This window comes from Sinohyriopsis cumingii, chromosome 11 (genome assembly GCF_028554795.1).
Source record: "Sinohyriopsis cumingii isolate HCF-2022 chromosome 11, ASM2855479v2, whole genome shotgun sequence".
Classification (NCBI taxonomy): Eukaryota; Metazoa; Mollusca; class Bivalvia; order Unionida; family Unionidae; genus Sinohyriopsis; species Sinohyriopsis cumingii.
Window position 1 is genome coordinate 36,537,628 of NC_142971.1, and position 22,822 is coordinate 36,560,449.

General features: G+C 34.3%; 1 protein-coding gene across 1 annotated transcript; it reads left to right on the plus strand.

Moving 5' to 3' along the window:
* The first annotated feature begins 4,875 nt into the window (after nt 1-4,875).
* On the plus strand, nt 4,876-14,863 carry LOC149787917 (uncharacterized). The gene is made up of 4 exons (XM_089974165.1): nt 4,876-5,499; nt 7,490-7,720; nt 9,570-10,023; nt 14,642-14,863. The coding sequence occupies exons 1-4, from the start codon at nt 5,223-5,225 to the stop codon at nt 14,649-14,651; spliced, it is 972 nt and encodes a 323-aa protein (XP_089830291.1). The 5' UTR covers nt 4,876-5,222; the 3' UTR covers nt 14,652-14,863.
* The last annotated feature ends 7,959 nt before the right edge of the window (nt 14,864-22,822 follow it).

Genomic DNA, 22,822 nt, shown 5'->3' on the forward strand with positions numbered 1-22,822 from the left:
CCCACATCACCCCACAATGCTGAATTCATTCTTTGGCTCCATACGTGTCAAACCTACGACATAAGGTCACTTCGCGTCTTACCCCATATCTCCCCACAATGTTTAATTCCCTCTTTGACTTCACACGTGTCAAACCTAGGACTTCATGTTACTTCGCGTTTGACCCCATATCGCCCCACATTGCTACTGTTCTTGACTTGCCCTCGTTGAAGCTTCGGGCATTCTGTGTCATCTAGTCCAATAAGTGTCAATACTAGGTTAATAAACTATGCATATTCACCTCTGCAAACATGAATAATTGTATTAAACAATTTGTCCACCGGGTCATGTTTTCAGTAAAGCCAGGCTTTCATGCCTTCCCAACGGAAGTGTAAATAGAAGCAGTGTGATTGTCCCCTATTCTGATTTAAATGCGGAACTTTACAATAAAATAGTGTTGAAAAAAATCAGTAATTGTGTTCTCAATAATAATCAGGTTGAAACGGTGGAATTTTAGAGGATATAGAAGATGTTAGACGCAATAACAGCACAAGTTCATTTTATGCAACGCGCTGCTTCAAAAACTGGAAAAAAGGTTTTTAAGTATTTGTTAGCAACAATCATTGTACACTGTCAATGAAGCGGTTTGCGTGAATGCTGTGGATAATCGTCTTTATTTTTTTTAACAATTATTGCCTGCCAGTATTCATTACATACATATTTGGGGTCATTATTATATAATTACTTTCTATCACAACTATGATAGATATGTACCATTCTTACATGTATTTCAGAATACTGAGCATGAAATTTTTTTGAGTTATTAAAACAATTCATTTTAATCTTTGTTTAACCTTCTGTGACAAAATAAAATTATTAATATGCATCGTGAAAATAATAAATGCAACAATGAACTCGACTTCTGACAAAAATTAAAGTGCTCCAACATAGATGCATTTCTCTTGTTGTTGTGTTTCTTTTTAATTGATTATTTTTATATTTATTTATAATTATTACTTAAGCCTTGTTTGACAGATTTGATCGAAAGGTGAATAAAAGAATTAAAGATATACTTAAGAAAGACGACAAACTCGCATTTCCTGCATGCGACAAAAAGGAAAGAAAAGGCAGAAAAATCTTCAATGTAAAACTGGTATAACCTCCGAACGTCATTCTAAATCGTTTGGTTATGATTACGTCATTAAGAATGCCTTTATTAATTATTGAACGGTAATTTATATTTCCCTTTGACGGCAAAATGCATTTGAATGTTTGGCACGGCAACAAGATTGTAATTTAAGATGCAACTTTTTAATTAAATAATATGTTCACAAATATAAAAGCATTGTTGTTCACAGTGTCATTTTATTGCACCGTAACATACTCTGTGTACGCTCGTGAGCGTACAAAGAACAGTTTGCAAGAGCGATTGGATCTTGCGTTTGCATTACTATTCTTTGTGTGTATGACTTTCCACCAAACATACATACATACATACATACGGAACAATCGCCCATACGTTGGCTTTAGGTGGAAAAGAAGTGAAATAACAGTTGGAAGAAGAGAAGGAAGAAAAATATTGGATACATTTCTTCATTTGCTATTGGCATCAATTTCAAACTCTGATGAAAAAGAATAAATGGAAAGAGTAAGCGTTGTTTAGATAGTGTATAGTCTGTTAAAATTTCTAATTTTTTATTACTACAGGATTTAAAAAAATTAAAATGTCAACATTATTAGAGGAAAAGAGAACTGATCTGTTGGTATATCAGCATTGTGACGTTTGTTATTCCATTTCTCGTCTAGAATTTATCGCCAATCAAATTGACATTTTGATAACTTAAATTAACTCTTCTGTGGAGCAAAATGGATGTTTGGACTAAATATAAATATTTGTCTTGCACTGTACGTTGTGGTCACGCCCGACGGTCACTTTTGTCTGCTATTAAAAAGTATTTAACGTTTATCGGAAATGATTCCATTTATCCATGGAGTTAATATTATCAGACGTAAAATAATGTATAGTACAATTATTTAAAACAAGTTGAAATACCACAATGACTGACTGAAAAGAATTCTAGAGTTTGTAAAGTATGGAAACTGGCTTAGGAGTGGATGGCGGCAAAGTTGGATTACAGAATTTGTATTCTGCTGAAGAGGTTGATAGATCAACCACTTTTGTTTACACTACTATAAAATCGACTATTCACACATTCAAGTATCCATCCAATAAACCAATCCAATTTACTTCATTATGACAACAACTTTCAAGATCTTTGGAGTGATGGCTTTTGACAGAGTTGCGGGTCTACTATTAAAGTCATATCTAGTGATGAAAACGTTCAACTGAGGAGAAATTGCAGTGAAATGCTACCTACTTGAGTGTGTAGGCCATGTTAAGACAAAGTCTAGTAGAAATGTGAAATATACTGGTTGCGGCTGTTTTAATTACCATAGTAACGACATCGCATGCAAAGTGCTGTCAAGGTCTATATTGATGAGAAAAAGGTTGAAACTTTGGAAGATGCTGCTAGCACAGCTGATGATTTTTCCTTGACTCACATAGTTTCTGTGCCAATAAGTCTTCCTCGCGTCAATTATTTTGGTAAAGAAAAAGTCGTCTCAGTCTCATACGAGTACTTCCAAACCTCAATATGGCACACGGCGTTCAGAAATCTAACTCTGATTAGACTGATAAGAAATCCTTGGCCGCTATCGGCCATCGTACTTATCTCTTCCTATGTACAAATATTGTGAAGGGAACGTCATTAATGATTGCTACATGGAAAAAAGCACCAAAAATAAAGACTGAATTGTTCCAAAATGATCTTATTTCTAAGATATCAAGGTCACGTTATTGTATTAAAAGAAACATAAGATGGTTTGGTAAAACAAGCCCAAGTCTGATCTTATTATGTAGAATTAAGAACCATTCTCGTCGAAAGTTACTGTATCACTTACTGGTGATTATGCCAGGCCTATTCTATCAGAATATTAAGGTCACGTTTCTAAATAACTGCAGAATAATAAAATCTTTGTCGGTGTTTAGTAATGTTTTAGAAACTAGTAGAAAAAAATGTTTGTTTGTTCTGGTTACACTATTTTAAAAAGTATGACGTGGGATTGTGTTAAATATTTTACCTATCGGCAGTTACTATACTCTAATCAAGGTACTACTAGCTGTTATAATTAATTGACGTGTATACGTTCTGATATGCTCCTTAATGAAAAGGTATTTTAAAAAAAGTCCCTTTACATATGGTGGGGTGAGGAGAAAGAATTTTGTTGATTTTTGGTTTAGGTTTCCATCATAATCGTTTTGACTGCATTTTTGCAATATGACTTCATATGAGTACAGCAGAAACGAGTATCAGTATTGCAACTGCCGACAGGTGAAATTATTTAGCAATACGTTCCTGGCAATTCAAATCAAAACAAAACATATAAAATAGTACTTTCTTGAATTTAACCCATGTTAATTTCTGTGAAAACAACCGCCAAATTCGTGTTTACTTTAATTCACCACTCTAATAATCCGTACCATACGCAAAACGATGTTGTATAGTTATCGGACCCACCAAGAATATCTGGTTTACAACAGAGAAATTAAGACGTGGTCCTTCCACGAGCGATGACATTGGCACAAAACTTGACAGCTAAATCAGAATTTCATAATACCAACTTTGATGCGGTGTTGCTGTTTCCTGATATGTATCAGCTCGTTCAAAATTTCCTTAAATATATCCAGACGGAAATAATTCCACCTCGACCACGATTCAACATTATAACGGGAGCGATGTCATGTATCTGTGGGTGGCAAACTTTGGGTCTGTCCTTAAATCACGCCTACCATTATGGCTGCCGATTGCAGCTCTTTGATCATAATAGTACCTAAAAACCCGTTGCCCATCTGCCATCTGGCAGATAGCCTCATTACCCTCTTCGACTCTGCCAGAGGCCATCATGACGCTGGGCCACCTGACGGAAGGGCAGATCCATGAAGCACGAGTTATTCTACAACTCTGGCAATCCTTCACTGGAAAATATAACTTAAGATCAAAACCATTTGCTTTAGTATTGAAATTGTGGCACCGGTTTTGTTTCAGCACTAAGCGAGTGAGATTTTAGACTGGCAACATAAATATGTTTTAAAGCGTTTCGTTGATCTTATTCATGATACTTATATTATACAGGTTTAAACAATTCCGTCAAATACAGTTACACTCGGTTATGGAATGTGGCAAAGTGACTTTTAAAAAATACCATAAAATATAGATACACTCGGTTATTCAGTGTGGCAAAGTGACTGACAATTCCTGGGAAAGAAACATACTACCAAGACTCGTCGCAAGGATCTGTAAGAAATCCGCAGATGCCTTGCGACAATCACTGTCCGTATAAAGTTTGCAAACGATTTACTCCATGTTGTTTGAATGACATAAAGCTATATTTAAATTAAAGGAATCTTATATGAGACCAATGTAGTTTGTTTCACAAAGCACGTGTTAATTATAGGTTGTCACCATGAATAACTTGTTTCTTACACACATTCTTGGCTGGCATTTCTTTGATATTCCACTGGGCCTAAAACGTGACGATCACTTTGTCATTGAAAAGAATAAGGCCCATGCTATTATCTTCCTGCATTATGTTATCGCTAAAAACGTTTTGAATGGGATATAGTCAGCTAATGAATTAAAACCCATAAATAATGTAAATCCACTTAACCCCAAACTCCCCTGCTCCTCGTATACCTTCGAGCTGCTTAGTCAAGTATTCTGGTACAAGACCAAAACACTTTATTTTGATTTGTGAATGACTAGACGTCACTCGATGGGGGGTTTTGACTGTAAGATATAGATGTATTGTTTACACGTAACAACTAACAATAATTTTGCGGAGATTTTTTTTATTGACTTCACAATGGCAACTTGGTGCACAACTTGCGTGATTAATGCCTGACACTTTTAGGCTTTCTAATAACATGGAATCTCTTACGTCATTTTTTTGTCATTGTGCGACAACACCCACCCGGAACATATCTGCTATATATTCTACGCTCACCCAACTCTAGGCAATCTAATTTAAAGCACGTTTGAGACAAGAAGGAGTTTGTTTTTAACTCTTACTTCAATTTCGATTAAAGATTTAAAGTGTAGACTTTGTGGTTGGAGTACATAAAGGTACAGAACTTAATTCAAGATAGAAAAGTTCAGATATTTTGCTTCCATTCCTTTTTCGTAATGGCAGCTAGATGTTCAACAATTTGCGTGATTCTTGCCTGCGTACTGGCAACGTCCATTTCCCAGACTGCTCCGAAGTGCAAGAAGTTTGGAAGGCATGAAATCATCCGGAAAGCTGACTGTACCGGAAGGTATATATGTGTCCTCGGCCAACCCGTGGAGATGTCAAATTGCCCCCAAGGGTCCGTTTTCAGCACATCTGCTCATGTCTGTGTTCCCATCAACAGTAGATTTGATGACTGCCATCTACACATGCGAGTTATAATGACCAGACAAAGTGAGTATCATTTTTCTCAAGATTAATGTGGAGCTTATTGTAGCAATGGTTCATGTTTTCATTCGAAAGTGTTTAGAAATTATATAATATAGACGGCGCTCCGAACACAAGAAGATTCTTACCAATGTTCATTTACACCGGCTGAGAACAACTATGAAAGTACGATTTACTCGTAAGAAGGGAAATTTCCATCGAATATATTGTAATTAATTTAAGCAATTCTATTTTTTTTAAAAAAACATCGTTAATTTAGAATTCGAGTGAGCTTAATTTGCGTTGTATTAAATTATACGTCATTTTAATTGTAAGCAAAATGTCACATACAGAAAAAGAATATATTAACTGTTACTCCAACGTATTTTCTCATGAGTGATGGAATTATATATCCAGTATATAAAATTTGCATATAATTTAATGTTCGGCTGGACGGGCAAGGTTTCTCTCTCTCTCTCTCTCTCTCTCTCTCTCTCTCACTCTCTCATAACATTTCAAAGTTTTAAAAGCTCGTTCAGTAAGGAAGGGCATAGGAATTCAAAATCAAAATAAAGTCGTTCACTTCAACACAATTTAGTGGAAATTGCCATCAAACTGCAAACCTGATTTGTTTCTAGAAATTTCTAAAGTCAGAAAGAATGTTGTATCTAGACCTCGGACCTAGCAAATATGCTTACCTCCAAGTATATTTTGAGTATCCGAGATGTGAGAAAGGGTTCTACGTAAGAAATCTTACTATTTGGAATCGTTTTGATTTCTGGTCATCTGTTTTATTTGAGAGAGTTACATAACATTGGTTCCTGATCATTCTGTTATTGAACTGGCAAGTAACTACAAACTTTAGCTGCTTCATTCGAAATGCTTGTTAACTCGACTTGTGAAACAGAGTTCACTTATAAAGGCACGTTTTATATTCATTTGTCAATGCGTTCTGTGTCTTCATGAATGAAATTTATTTTATATAGCAAATTTGGCAAAGAATTTCAGAATTCCGCCATTTTTAACGGAATAATGGCCTGCAGAATACCAGGGACACAACAGTCCTTGACCTAGCGTGCATGTAACAACTTTATCTAGATTTTTATCAAATATAGTAAATAAAAAGGTATTACTATTTGATTCGGTCAAGATCAAGTTATTCAAGTTTCAGAAGAAGAAAAACACTACTATTTTATCTAGATTTGAAGGTATGCAGTGTGTAATCGTTCTCCTCGAAAGTTTACATTGATTACTTTGTACGTGACTCTATTGACAGAATAGTATAAAGTAGTTCTCCTTAGAGTTTTTACAGGAACAAAGGCAGTTCGACCTGATGAAATGGTTTCATTACGACCAATATAAATCTTCGTTACATTTACCAGCTAATGAAACTGCAATTATTTATCTATATTGCATCACATGCATAGAACTGCAGCTGTTACGCCTGCTGCACGTGCAGCTGCAGATCGTTTTAAAGAACATTGAATTGTCTATAACTCGATATTAAACTTAGTGGCAGGTTTGGAAATCTCTTCGTACATGTTCGTATGTACATATATCTTAATGGACTGTCTGAATTATCAGCTTATGGATTTTAGGTGCAAACAAATATAAAAGAATGAAAACAGTGTTACCATTAATATCATATTGTGTATTCACATCCAAGCTTTCCACACGTTCGAGTTCTTTTAAAATATTGCTGATTTTCAGTTGCTGGTAACTGAGGATTTTGTTGTGGATTTCTGTGAAAATATCAACAGTCAACGAAACGTTTTATTTGCATTTGCATTATATGCATATCAATGTAGTTTATACGATTTCCATATTTGTTCAACTTACAACGTAATAATTCAAAAAGGCTATTCTTGATGCCAGGCAAGAAAACTCCATTTGACCGAAATAACTAATGTTTTTAAAATAGTGTTCACGCCTTATGTACACTTCTATTTGGAGACCCTTATTATTATTATTATTATTATTATTATTATCATCATCATCATCATCATCATTATTGCAGGTCCACTCACTATTGAAGAGCAATGTAGTCAAGATAAATCGGCGATAATTCCCCATCCTACGGAGTGCCAGTTGTACTATAATTGTAGCATGAAATACACGTACATTCCGAGGTATTTTGAGCAGCATCTCGTTGAATGTCCCTACCCAAAGCTATTCTCCACGGACACCTTGAAATGCGAGGGCTTTGATAATGTTAACTGTGGGAGTCGGAGAGAAACGAAATCTGGGTGTAAGTGTAACTTATCTATCTGATATTTGTATTGCTTGTTTGCTTGTGTTATGTACTGGTTTATTTATTAAGTTCGGTACTATATGATTTTCCAATTTATTTTCAACTTCAGGCAAAAAGTTGAAGGCTCATTTTTGAACTCTCCTATTGAAAAATGATCATAATGCTATGTGGTTTATGTACAGTTACATGTACATGTATGCTTTATTCATTCATTTCCTTCCCTCTTTTCCTCTTTTGTAGAAAGACATGCGTATTAGAAGCAAAATCACAAAAAAAATGACTCAGCAGACTTCGATACTTAATTCGCAATCGGATATTCAATGTAGAATCGGCAATGGTTTTAAACTGCTATTTATGAAGACCTACGCAAACCGACTGTTGATTTGCTATGTATATTTACTTTGTGTTGTTTGCTTGATGTTTTTTTTTCTTCATTATTATCGGTTATGTAAACTTTTATTTTATAGCTGACTTTGTTCAAATTTTCATTTTCATTTTATGCTGATCAGCATCATTGATATAGGTTTTGTAAACAACATGTTTATCTTAATCTAAGTCCAGAACACTGGAAATTCCTCTGATATGCTGGGTCTACCTGATGTCTACCAAATTATATATTATAATTTTAGTAACAGTGTTCTATTATGGAAAATTCCATTAAGACATAGTATTTCTAGAAAATGCTAATTGTGATCAAGTTCAAGTCGTGGACTTTATAATCTAGTATATCTAGAAATTGTTCATTCGTGCTGTAGTATCCTGAAAGCAGAATCAGTCCGATTGTTGTGTTTATTATATGATTTGGGCTAGAATTATTTATTCAAATTATTATTCTCTGGAACTAGAATATGCTCGATAATATTCTTGAACAGGAACAATTAATTTGGAATTATAGTACCGATGGTTCATTAGTGTACTTGAGACTACCGGCACATCAACACCGTCATTGTTGGATTTTATCTAGAATGCCACTGGAAATTAATTCTAACTTTTTTCGTTAGGACTGGTGATAAAACGTTTTGGGTTGTTTCGTGATTTAATTCACAATACTACATTTCCTTTTTAAATATTAGCTTGCATATTCTAGTGAAATAAATTATTTGTTTAATTTTACAAAACTGATGGTTTTTGCTCGTTTATTATGCTTATTTTAGACCATAGAGTCGTAATAGTTTCCAAAAATAGTTTGCTGGAAAATTCAACTGCATATATCTTAATTGGCAAAGTGTTTCTATTTCAATTAAGAGATGTAAATAAATTCTCGCTTGAAAAAAATAATACGTAGATCTCCTGAATGAATGATTCTTTGCTCATTTCTTAAAAGGTCTAAATCTCGGCAACATACATGGATTTATTTATTTGTTAAATATAATGTTTATATATATATATATATATATATATATATATATATATATATATATATATATATATATATATATATATATATATATATATATACATGCACACGCATATAGATGATAATTACAGTAATGATGATAAAAGAGACGATGGTGACAAGTACAAAACTTTACAAATCACAACGATTTTGTTCTGGGTTTGCGTTAACGGTATTGACATGAACGACAACGATGATTCTAGTGATGACACAGAGGATGCATTGGGAGAAGAAGAGCGAGGACGACCATTAAGACATCGAAGCTATAAGTACAACCACGGTTGTGTTGATAGCATTGTCAACGGCAATGATAATAACGACAATAATAATAATAATAATAATAATAATAATAATAATAATAATAATAATCAGGAGTGAAGGAAGTTGGTGATAATAATGGCGTTGTTTATTTATTTATTTATTTATTTATTTATTTATTATTATTTGCAGGCGACTACCGTTCCTTACAATGCCCAGGTGTACACTGTACCCCATGTTATGTACGTTTCCCAAGTTGCGAGATAAGACCAGATGGAACCAACCCTCACCCACAGAAACTCTGGAGCCCTTTCTATATAGTCTGCAGAAAGGAGCGCTTCATATCAGAAGAAAGATGTCCAGCTGATGAGGAAGGTCGCACCCAATTGTTCTCTCCTGAAACCAATATGTGCACAGGTCTGGATTTCATTTCCCAACAGCATGGCGGCCTGATGACAAATTGTACTGGGAAAGAGGACGGTGCGAATGCAGACGACTTCGGTAGATGTGACCGCTATGCGGAATGCCAAAACGGACAATTTGTGAACATTGTCAGGTGCCCGGCAGGGCTAGTGTTCGACACGGCTGAAAGAAAATGCGTGCTCGGGAAAGACGCATGTGCACCTTGCGGTGGAAAACAAGAGTGGTAAATTTCTTCACTCTATATTCTCTCTCTCTCTCTCTCTCTCTCTCTCTCTCTCTCTCACACACACACACACACACACACACACATATGCGCGAACACCGATTGATATTTTAAAGGTAATACTAATGGTGACTTTCACATAATAACATTTCGCGCATTGAAAAGGTACAGTTAAGTGCCTTGGGTAGATAAAAGATGTTTTATATACTATAGATACTGCTCGTGAACCAACCATTCAGTTTTCATGGGGGAGCCTTTGATATTCGTGAAGTTCACCAGAAAACATTCTTCCTCTGATTTATAGAAACAGGAATCAATTACGTCCATAAAGTTGAAAAATAAATTGTCTTGAGGTAGAAATATTATATCCTGGATCGAAGAATATATATCAAGTCCCGTCTCACCCCCACCAACTGAGTCTTATATGAAATGGTTTGTCTAATAGTTGTGCGTCTACCTCCTTCGTATACAGGTAAGAAAGCAATCTATCAACGGGGCAGCAATTTGTTTTCATATTTGATGCATATCAGAAGTAAGGCTTAGCTGTGTACTCTCAAACCCAAAGCAATTCTAATGATTCAATTACCAAAATTGTAGATTCTTTAAACCTCCCCTCTGATATACATATTTCGTTTTTAATAACAGGGATTACCCGGGAGGAAAATCCAGGGAATACATTTTCTTTAAATTTTGAACCCTGTAGACAAATTCAAAACTCTGGAGTAGACCTTGATTGGAAGAACACGCCACGCATACATAGTTCGATGTGATAGTGGCACTTTTGTTTTGTTAGAAGAGATATGCAGCTACTTAACTTGAACTATAACTTAAAGATATTTGTATTACCGTAATCTCTTAAAATATACACATGAGAATGGTGGACGACAGTTCTTCAGTTCACTTGTGCTTCTCCGTTACACAGATGTGAATATGTGGCAAGAAGATTGTATGCAATCTTACCATGTAGATTTAAACACTAGCATAAGAGAGACAGACAGACAGAGAAAGAGGTATGTCCATTATAGATATTATAAATTATTTTAGAGTAAATAATTACGAGACCACATCGGAGAGCAAACAGTCGGGTATTAATAAATGCAGTAATAAATGAAATATTGATTGCACATAAAGCGAAAAATGGCAACAAGGATCATGCAAATCAACCTATGTTTAACTGAACTCCATAATATCACAAATTTGTTTTTCTTTCTGAATTAGAATAGTATTATTTACGCAAGATTTGTTTTCAAACAAAAGAGCTCATCAGTACAAATTTGAAATAATACATGCTTACCATGATAATTGTATTCATGAGATAAACAGGAATTAAGATGGACGGAAAGATGTTTTACTCGGGATTCATTTAAATCAGCCAAGCTCATCGATCGCAACAGACTATGTAGGAAGGGGAAGAAGTAATAACTAAGATCATCAGTTAAATAGCAGAGTGTCAGATACACCATGTATCACGAACTCCAGATTCTGAGGTCGACAACCAATATGCCACTTAAAGCAAACTCCAAATTATGAGGTCGGCAACCAATATACTACTTAAAGCAAACTCCAGATTCCGAGGTCGACAACCAATATACCACTTAAAGCAAACTCCAGATTCTGAGGTCGACAACCAATATACCACTTACAGCAACTCCAGTTTCTAAGGTCGACAACCAATATACCACTTGAAGCAAACTCCAGATTCTGAGGTCGACAACCAATATACCACTTAAAGCAAACTTCAGATTCTGAGGTCGACAACCAAGCATTTCCAATGCTATTTTGCTACATTCTTAGGAATTCCCTACCCATGCCGATAAGGACTTAATTTTGCCCTGCTTCATTTAAAACTCCCCAAAATAAATGTTCTATTGACCTACTGGAATGATATATTAATGCTTTCCAGTGCATAATTTTGTCATTGATTCCAGACATAATCTGTCTTTTATTTCACGTATGTCTGTTTGACTTCTAACATGTAACATGTTGAGGGGTGTGTGTGTGTGTGTGTGTGTGTGTGTGTGTGTGTGTGTGTCTGTGTACAACTGTTGACAACATCATTGTTACATGTATTAATCTATTATAAATATGTGCGGGTGCAAGCTTAACTGAGAGTGAATACAGTTCTTGTTTTTTATAATATAACCTGCTAACGCATTGAGGACATGGTGACACTTTTGGTTGTTTGATCACAAAATGTATTATTCTCATTAAATAAACATTTTTAATAATAATAGTAATAATAATAATAATAACATTATTATTATTACATTTTTATTATGACTCCTCTAAAGCTTTTGATAGCTGGGCTCTTTCTAAGCAAAATTAAATATGAATTTATGGATCTATATTCAAATCTCCAGCAAAAATGTAATTTTGAAATGTTATAGCAGAGCTGATTTATTGCTATATCGAGGAGGCCAAATCTGGTTGAAATCAGTAAGAACTAAAGTTCTTGTGCGGAAGGTGCAGTTGGTGAGTCGGACACGCAGACATTACTCTGCTAAAAGTTGATGTTTCACGCTGGAAATCTAACCTGGAAACAAAGACAGTCAAACTCAGCCTAAATCTGATCAGCATGACGCAGCCAACTTCGTTTACAATCCATTAATAAGGGAGTTCACGAGAGCGGGTAGCTCTTAAAACCAGGAACCATAACTCTATTTAATGATAACGTTGAATGTTGATAATTGAACTCAACCAAGGTCTTATTAATAACAAGCTGTCAATAAAATACGACTGAAAATTTATTATATATACGGGGGTAATTGTGCGGAAATGAAAGTGTGGGGTTTTTTTTCGAATTGCAGGGCTATAACTCAGCTAAATGAAACACATCTGAGACCTTATCAATTTCCAGCGGGTAAAATATTTGGTTGATAAAACTGTTTTTTGTGAAGAAACAAAAGTGGGTCGGTCGGACAAATATAGAGATGACGTAACGCGATGTCAATCAAATATAGCTACTGTCTTATTAACACCATGCCGTGTGCCCAATTTGGTTGAATGGTAATAATAATGCGAGGACTTATTGCACGGACATGAACGTTTGTTGCTTAGATAATCGGGAACTATGCCGCCGCTAAATGATGACGTAATAAACTGACAAATCAAATTCCAACTTTGTCAGCATCCAGCTGCCAAAAATATTTTTTTTCAAAGTTCAATAATGACTTTTAGGGTTATTGTGCGGACAGACGATAGAGGGATGTTCAAACGGAAAGGCCCAATTTAAAATCTCCCGTTATTTACCAGTGTTAAAATTCCCTGATTGTAGTGATTGACGCGCTGCACAAACAGAAAGCGAATGAAACATTATATAAAGCAAAAAGTAAACATCTTGAAGTCAGCCCCCATCCCCGTTCCTCCGTGTATGTTGATGAAACATATAATAAGTTCCTCTTTCTTACTCAGATTATACATTTGAATGATTTCAGAATTTAAATAAGGCCTATTTCATTTCGGTAAAAGAGGGTCTACATCGTTTTTTAGAAGTAGAGTCTATAACTTTTTGGTAGAATGAGGCCTATATGTTTTCATTACAGTATTTGTCTATATCTTTTTTGGTAGAACCAGGACTACGTCTTTTTGGTAAAATACTGTCTGTATCTTTTTTGGTAGAACCAGGACTACGTCTTTTCGGTAAAATATTGTCTATATCTTTTTTTGGTAGAACCACGATTACATCTTTTCGGTAGAATATTGTCTATATCTTTTTTGGTAGAACCAGGACTGCGTCTTTTCGGTAGAATATTGTCTATATCTTTTTTTGGTAGAACCACGATTACATCTTTTCGGTAGAATATTGTCTATATCTTTTTTGGTAGAACCAGGACTGCGTCTTTTCGGTAAAATATTGTCTATATCTATTTTGGTAGAACCAGGACTACGTCTCTTCGGTAGAATATTGTATATATCTTTTTGGTAGAACCAGGACTACGTCTTTTCGGTAGAATATTGTATATATCTTTTTGGTAGAACCAGGACTACGTCTTTTCGGTAGAATATTGTATACATCTTTTTTTGGTAGAACCACGATTACATCTTTTCGGTAGAATATTGTCTATATCTTTTTTGGTAGAACCAGGACTGCGTCTTTTCGGTAAAATATTGTCTATATCTATTTTGGTAGAACCAGGACTACGTCTCTTCGGTAAAATATTGTCTATATCTTTTTTGGTAGAACCAGGACTGCGTCTTTTCGGTAGAATATTGTCTATATCTTTTTTTGGTAGAACCACGATTACATCTTTTCGGTAGAATATTGTCTATATCTTTTTTGGTAGAACCAGGACTGCGTCTTTTCGGTAAAATATTGTCTATATCTATTTTGGTAGAACCAGGACTACGTCTCTTCGGTAAAATATTGTCTATATCTATTTTGGTAGAACCAGGACTACGTCTCTTCGGTAGAATATTGTATATATCTTTTTGGTAGAACCAGGACTACGTCTTTTCGGTAGAATATTGTATATATCTTTTTGGTAGAATCAGGACTACGTCTTTTCGGCAGAGTTAGGCCTATTTCTTTTCAGTTGAACAATGAAAGTCGTTTTCTGTTTTGGATTACACTACGAAGTAAACAGATTTACTTTTTATAACAAATATATTTTCATTACAGTCGGAGGTGATTCCATCAAGAGACGAAGAAAGAGAGAATGTTCGAGGTTAAGTGGATTGAAAGAAAAAACAAGCGAACCTCTAATTATGGAATAGGACATTCCCTCATGTATTTTATATGATTGGTGGGAGTTTGTTACAACCATGGTACGCTTGCCATTTCGAAAAAAAATTGACGTTTAGAGAGTGAAACAAGAACAATAAAACAGCTGAATCTGAGAAATCACGTTCGTTCGTTTGTTTGTTTTTCTATCAATTGGAGGAATCGTATTTTTCCAAGTGCCCTGCCATGTGTCATGCATGTAATTGTGTCTTTTTAATATAAAGTTTCAAAGTATGTCCAATGCATGTTCAAAATGTGGTCACTTCTTCACTTTCCATGCAAATATCAAACTCGTGAATATATATATATATATATATATATATATATATATATATATATATATATATATATATATATACACACATTGTTAATTGTTTTGTATCATTAAGTTGCACAGATTCATAAAACACAGCTACAAATACATACATACATACATACATACATACATACATACATACATACACTCCAATTATGTCAGTGGTACGCAGGAAAACCTCGAGCGAGCGAGCGTTCTTGAATCTCGAAAAATATCTTCACTATACATTTATATCTGAATCTGACAAAATCTTTCAAATCAAACAGGACTTTTACCTGACATTGATAGAAAAACTTTTTAAAAAATACGGTATGGAAAGAGTTCCTTAAGCTACGTAACGTTCCGTTGATGTTATGGTCTCTGTCTGAAAAAGTGGAACTACGTGTCCTGCCTTTTGTTAAATAAGTAATATGCAAACTCTGTGGAAAAGAGGTTGACGACAGAGCGAAACATCTTATGTTAGGTTGCAAAAGACTACTTGCAGAACGCAGTTATTTCTTTGACAGAGCGATTGACACTTTCAATTCGATGTCAATATATATATATATATATATATATATATATATATATATATATATATATATATATATATATATATATATATATATATATTCTTTCATTTCAAATACAATTTTCATATTCAATAATCTTAATTTGGTCTCATTCAATGTTTATTTAGAATGAGAAAGATGCCTCCGGACCTATTTACTTATATAACAGTTAGTAGTAGTCGAAAGAGACATACAATGTGTCATACTTGTGAATGATTGTGAAATATCTTGAACACTAATATGTTTATTACGTGTTAAATTAGTTAACTTTACAAACTATGCTCTTTTATCTTTATCTTCTTTCTTTCAACTTTTATCCCCCACCCGTCACCCCTTGAATGCAATAAGGGGATTACAGCTATCTCTTCGTTCTTGTTTAAGCCTGTCTGTCCGTATACGTGTTCTTTTCCTAAGCACAATGTTTCAACCGTTCTAGGCATCTATAATTGAACGTTGCAAAGATAACGTACATATTCCCTCAACCCACACAAGCCTCAGTCCAGAAAGTTCTAAACCAAATAAAGTTTCAAAATGTTTTATTATAGTGTGTACCTGATAGAAATGCATAACAGCATGCTTATTGCGTTTAACTGGTCTATCTCAAGTGGTTTATGCATAACGGTACGGAACAAAAATTTTCCTAAAAAGTAGTCACCACCACCACCACCACCAATTAATCTTCTGCAATTTTGATACAGATTCAGATTATTCTTGTATCTGAACAATTCTTTTATTTGATCGATTTTGGAGATTCCAAAAGAGTGAAATGTTCGGAACCGTTGCTTAATCAGAATATCGTGTTTTAATCAATAATACGTACATGTTAGCCTGATTTATGGGGTCTAGTCTTTTCAATATCAACTTATATTATATATATGAAATTCAAATTCAATGTCATTTTATATAATAAATTTGCTTATCTTTTACAACTTGAAAATTATTCTCTCCAGTATATTGAAGAAAAAGGAAGCGGAATTTTATAAGTTTAACCTATTTCTAGTCACATTCGGGAATGTTGAAAAGAATATTTCCAAATGTGGTTGTCAGGAATAAAGTGTAGTTTTAGTAGGGTCTATTCTACTGAAATATATCAAATCTCCTTCTTTTCTAAACTAATACGATTTGACAATGTTCTAGACAAAATATCTTAGATCGGTATCTCGACAGAACAATTTATTGATATTTCAGATACGTGGGAAAATGGCAAGGGTTATTTTCTCATTGGCATACCGATCGAAGATATTTTGTTTAGTATATTCTTGAATCATTTCAGATGTAACAAAACGAGATATACTCAGCTAGATTTGAACGTGCCAAATCTATATTTTCTTCCTCTTCATCCTTTTAGTAAAATTTATTTGCTGTCTGCTTTCCAACAGATCATGTTGGTGACTCAGGAATACCCCTTTACCATGAGTGTGTATGTGTGTGATGCGCGCGCGCGCGTGTGTGTGTGTGTGTGTGTGTGTGTGTGTGTCTGTGTAGGATGGGTGACTAACACTGTAATAAACTATTTTAGGTGCGATAATTTGAAGAATAGCAAATTAATGTTATTCTGACAAATATGGAACTGTGGAGTAAGAGGAGGGGGAAAGCCTTATAATATTTTTAAGAGAGAAATCACATTGGCGCTAATGTGTTGATCTTGATATTGAAAAGTGATAAACTTAAGTTTCGTAGAAGTTAAATATACAAAAAACTAATTAAATATATAGTTAAGAAAATCGTGAAAATAAATGTGTCAAATCAAGTAGTTTCTCGAAAACCAACTCTGTAGCACTATTTGATGATTATAGTGACCAATAAAAAGAGGAACTTTAGTGATAATACCCTGTATTCTATTTAAACATGATAACATGATGCCTTCTAACGGGTTAAGTACAATAATGACGTCGATCAAACAGTGGATTTAACGCCATTTTGCAGGCCGTGATAGGATATACATGACGGCCAATATGTTTGTTGGAGGAAGAATTCAGTAAAACCCAGGGCTTGTGTGTGACAACATATCGTACATAACGAACCCAATATTGAACGGATGGGGGGGGGGAGAGAGTCTGTGCCTTTTAACTTTTTTTAAATAGAGGAACCAATTATTGAAAAACAAATTGGAGGGGAGAGAGGATCCGGGCCCTTGATTTTTTTAAAATAAAGGAATCACTATCGTCCATATTTTGCTATTCATAAGGGATCAAATATAATTTCCTTGACATTCAATATAAAATTAAATAAAATTAACATACGGTCAAGAAAATCGGTAAAAAAATAAATGTGTTAAATACGCCAATACTATCTTCAAAACCAAAGTCATTTGATAGTTATATCTTTGACGTTTAAACGAGCGGTCCAGAAGTGCCTATTCAAAGTTTCTCCGTGTCATTTTTTGATGTTTTCTACTTATGTTCATCCACCCACCCAATCAATCATACAGTATCTATACTTTTTTATTCTGGATAGACTCCAAAACTATTTAAGATATCTCGACGAAATTTGGTACACATTTTTGAATGGTTGTTGTTGTTGCTTTTGTTGGGTTTAACGCCATTTTTCAGCACACGATAGGCTATGCATGGCGGCCAGCATTAATGGTGGAGGAAGAACCCTGGAAAAACCGGGGAAGAACCACCGACCCACGAGAAGCTACTGGCAAGCTTTCTCACATACCCAATTGGCCGAATCCTAGACTCGAACTTTTCGACTGGTGATGTAGATGTCTTTTGTCTTCAAATTATATATCTTAAAACCTTTTTCTCCAAACATATATTCATCATACATCCTTCATTTATGGAATAAAGCTCATGATACCACTCAATTCCATTATGTTTTGCACATACAAATTTCTTACCGATGATAAAAGTCAAAACTGCAGCGAGTTACCGTCTATGATTTCAGTATATTGAAACTTGAACGTAGACGTACGATGACATATGTACTCCGAACACTTAAATAATAATAATAATAATAATAATAATAATAATAATAATAGAAGTTCTAAATAAGGCCTAGATATTTTGGGGAAAATGCTGACCTGTTAAATTAAATCTTACTTTATTCATAATTTGCAAGCTTGTATATCGTAATCATCACCTGAAAAGCAGTACAAAAATTGCCCCGCCACCCACCCCCAATCAAACTTTATGGTCAAGTTGAATATATCAATTTCTACTATAACCATTGTACTACCTTGTTCTTGAGTTGTCTAATTTCAGATTACATTACATACCTTTAAAATTACACGTATCTTCAAGCAAGAACATACACTATAACAATGTCATGTACTTGCGGTAAACAAATGTTATGTAAACATCGTGTAGGCAATAAATCTAGTGTGGGGATTTAAGCATTGCCAAATTCATTCAATCACTGAGCGGTTTTTCTGTCAAGACAAGTGTTTTAACACAAAACAAAATTAGTGACACCTATAATTCTTGTAAATAAAATGTGTTTTGAGGATGATCAGGACCTTCAAAGTAGTCTTTAAGGTTTTATATCTTAAAGGTGGTTTATTTGTTTAGTTTTGTGATGCATTTTATTTGCGTATATTTATATAAAGTCGCGACTTACATGAAAATCTGCAGTAGTTGTATTGTTTCTTATTTAATTTTATTTGTGCTTAAATCATACAAGTGTCTCTGGTCACATTCATGCTTGAATCAGACAAGTGTCTCTGGTCACACTCATGCTTAAATCAGACAAGTGTCTCTGGTCACATTCATGCTTGAATCAGACAGGTGTCTCTGGTCACACTCATGCTTAAATCAGACAAGTGTCTCTGGTCACATTCATGCTTAAATCAGACTAGTGTCTCTGGTCACATTCGTGCTTAAATCAGACTAGTGTCTCTCGTCACACTCATGCTTAAATAATATTAGTGTCTTTAGTCACATTCTTGCTTAACTCATACTATTTATAAACCAAATAGCAATTGTTGTCTTTTGAATTAGGTTTACAACTGCATTTTCGGATTTAACCACAAAAGTATTAATGAGGCCGACGTCCCAGGTAAATATTGCTTTGGTCAATTCTATAATGCAGCTTGCAAACAGAAACAAGATCATTACCTAAATAATCAAATGATAATAGTGTTGTTTTCCTGATGATGCTAAGGATTTCTTCACTGTCATGAGCTGACTTTTACCAGCCAAGCATTATTGATGCCTATACCACAGATATTCACAAAAAAAAAAATCACTATTATAAAGTACCTGAAATTCTCAAATCCATGGAGAATATTTTATTGAACTACGTTATTACAGGATAAATTTCATGGTGTGGTACAAAAATATAGTGCTATTATACCACAAAAATGAAACATGTCAGGTTTTTATGCAGGAAAAGAAAAAGAAATTCTTGTCATTGTATACCAGTCATACTCCTGAATTGAAGCTTAGATCAAATTTACTCATCCTCTCCCACGTTTCGCAAAGTTCACCTCAGCTTGAATCGTATTCATAGGCTGATCATAAACACAACAATGATTTAAGGAACGGTAGGCCTCATATGACCTAATCTGTTGCAATAAATTACAACTTTGACATTTGATCCGACCACAAAACAAGTTTTGGTTGAGCGATACAACACACTGGGATTTTACTGTAACATTATTATAACTATATACAGAACGTAAGATGACTAGTGAAATACTTTCATAATAAAATAATTTCTTGCCAAACTGCCAATTGGGGTTCTAGACATTGATCTAGATTGTAAAAGGTGACATGAATAAAAAAAAGGAATTTGAAGCGCCCCTAGCTAATACTTTCTCTTCTAGTAAGAATGTATTGAAAATTTTGATTTTTTAAAATATATTTCTGTTGAAAAGATTAAATTCATCTTATTCCGCACAATATTGTGTCTCGTGAGAAAAAATGCATTACACATTCATAAAATGTGTTGCTTCTCGTTATTATTTGGAAAAGTAATAATTCAATTTGAGTGACATCGGCAACAGTAATAATTTTCTGCCTCAGTGTGTACATAATTACGACCAAGTCCAAAGAAAGTAGAACCTTTTAATGAGAAAGAAAATCTTAGTACAAGCTGTTCAATGAAAATTAGCACAATCTATGTAGTGTGTATCGTGTCCGAACCTCTGTACCGTCACATAAATGGTTTGTGAATATCAATGACAAGACACGTGACCCAGCAGATCTAATTGTACTGTACTTATAGATTTTAACCTATTCTAGTCATCATCATCATCAGCATCATCATCATCATCATCATCATCTTTATTTCCTTCTATGGAAGATTACATGATATAAGAATAAATCATCTGAATACAATCAATAAATAAGTATTTACAAAAAAAAATTAATAATAATATTAGAATACAAATTCTTACACTATATCAGTCAAGAAAGTGTTCGTCAACTGCATAAGTTGCAAGTTTCAGTACCTTATTTGCAGATGATAGCTGCACACTGCATGACAAAGTATGCTGTATACAGGACGAATAGCTTGGAGTTTTCTTTGTCGATTACACCTGATGGTAACCTTTTACCTAGAAGATATTGTAGTTAAATAACGTAATGTGCAGGCTCAGTGGAAATTTATCAGTAAGGAAATCCCAGAAAGAGTTTCTAAAATTCGACATAGAAGGACAACTAACACAACAATGAAGTATCAAGTCTGTATAAACATTCCCACATCTAATACACATATCAAGCTGTGTTTGAGGAACAGCAGCCCATATTTTAGCTACATATGTAAATACTTTAGTGTGTTGTCTGGTTTTAGCCGACTGCCACACTGAGGCAGGTTGTAAGTATTCGTGTGTCGAAGAGAATCTATCAAAATCTGCTTGATTAGACATACGAACTCTCCAGAGGCTCTTTTCAAGACCAACAATTTTTGACCTTACAATTTCTTTCCAATTTTAAGACAATTAGTAAACCAAACAAAAAAAATAATCTGATCATTCCATATAAAAATGGCAGTCATATACTTTGAAATACTTTATGACAAAAACAAATCAAAATAAATACTTAATACGTTTAATGAAAAGACATTTTCTTTTAAAATTATAATCCACATTAATAGGATTTTCAACTAGAAAAGAATTAGGCAGGCAAGCTAAACAATGATTAAACAAAATTGTCATGGAGACTTAGAGATCAAATTCGTAAACTTTAAATGCGTACAGATTGCAAGCTGTTAAAAATCAAATAATTTGACTGAATTTGTAAATGACGGTAAACTATATTTGAAGAAATTTTTAAAAAAATCGACAGTTCGATTCTGTGAAAGTTCAATTATACTCAACAATTAAACTTTAAAGAGACCTAGTCAGTGATCCAGTTTATGCGTCATTTTACATACCAAATTTTCACAAATTAATGAAACTGAATGTACAAAATGGATACTTGAATGCACAGAAAACTGAACCATTCACATATGTAAGTATGAATTGCTGAGAGGAAACTCTTTATAGATTTGACTGAATGGATTAAATATTAACCGGAAGTATCATACAATTTGTTGATAAGAACATGTCTTTTGCTCTAGAAAGTCAACCTACAGTTTTTTGTCAAACAATTGCAAATACGTGTGAAATTTGTGTTTTGTTTTTTGTTGTTTATTTTGGGTGGGTGGGTGCTTGTTTGTTTGTTTGCTAACTTTTGCAATTGCTGTTTGTTTAAGATCTTTCGTCGTTAGATTCTTGTTTGAAAGTAATTTTGGCAAGGAACTCAATCATGCATTTCTCGAATCTGCTCAATACTGGCCCGTAAAAAGAAGGTATATAGTCGACTCAGTTAAGAGATCGTAAGAAAAAAGTATGCCCATCAAATGGCACAGCACAATAAACGCTCAGTTTTGAGACACTTTATCACGCGCTAAACGTGTAAGCACAGAAAAGAAAACAATTTGCACAAAACAAGAGCATACATTTTACAACCAAAAATTAAACATTTAATACATTTTTCAATCTCTCAGTTCATAACAACCACTGACCACAAATATATTTAACCAATGAAAAAAAGCAAATACGGCCATTGTACGGGTTATATAATTATGCAGTTTCTTTGCTTCAAACGTTTTCATGAAATACAATCGCAAACTGGACAAACTGCAATATCGGAATATGACAGCTTATGCAAACCTTTCCCGCGAGTCACATCGTGATCAGAGTAAGGGAGATAATTTTTGATGCATAATAGCATCAAGTGCAAAGAAGTACGAGACCGCTCTACTGGCCTAGGTGGTTAGAGG

Excerpts from the sequence above, each read along its gene's own strand:
- LOC149787917 (XM_089974165.1), top strand. The coding sequence starts at position 5,223 with ATGGCAGCTAGATGTTCAACAATTTGCGTGATTCTTGCCTGCGTACTG. Across the intron at positions 5,500-7,489 it reads AGTTATAATGACCAGACAAA|GTCCACTCACTATTGAAGAG; the intron begins GTGAGTATCATT and ends TCATTATTGCAG. Across the intron at positions 7,721-9,569 it reads GAGAGAAACGAAATCTGGGT|GCGACTACCGTTCCTTACAA; the intron begins GTAAGTGTAACT and ends TATTATTTGCAG.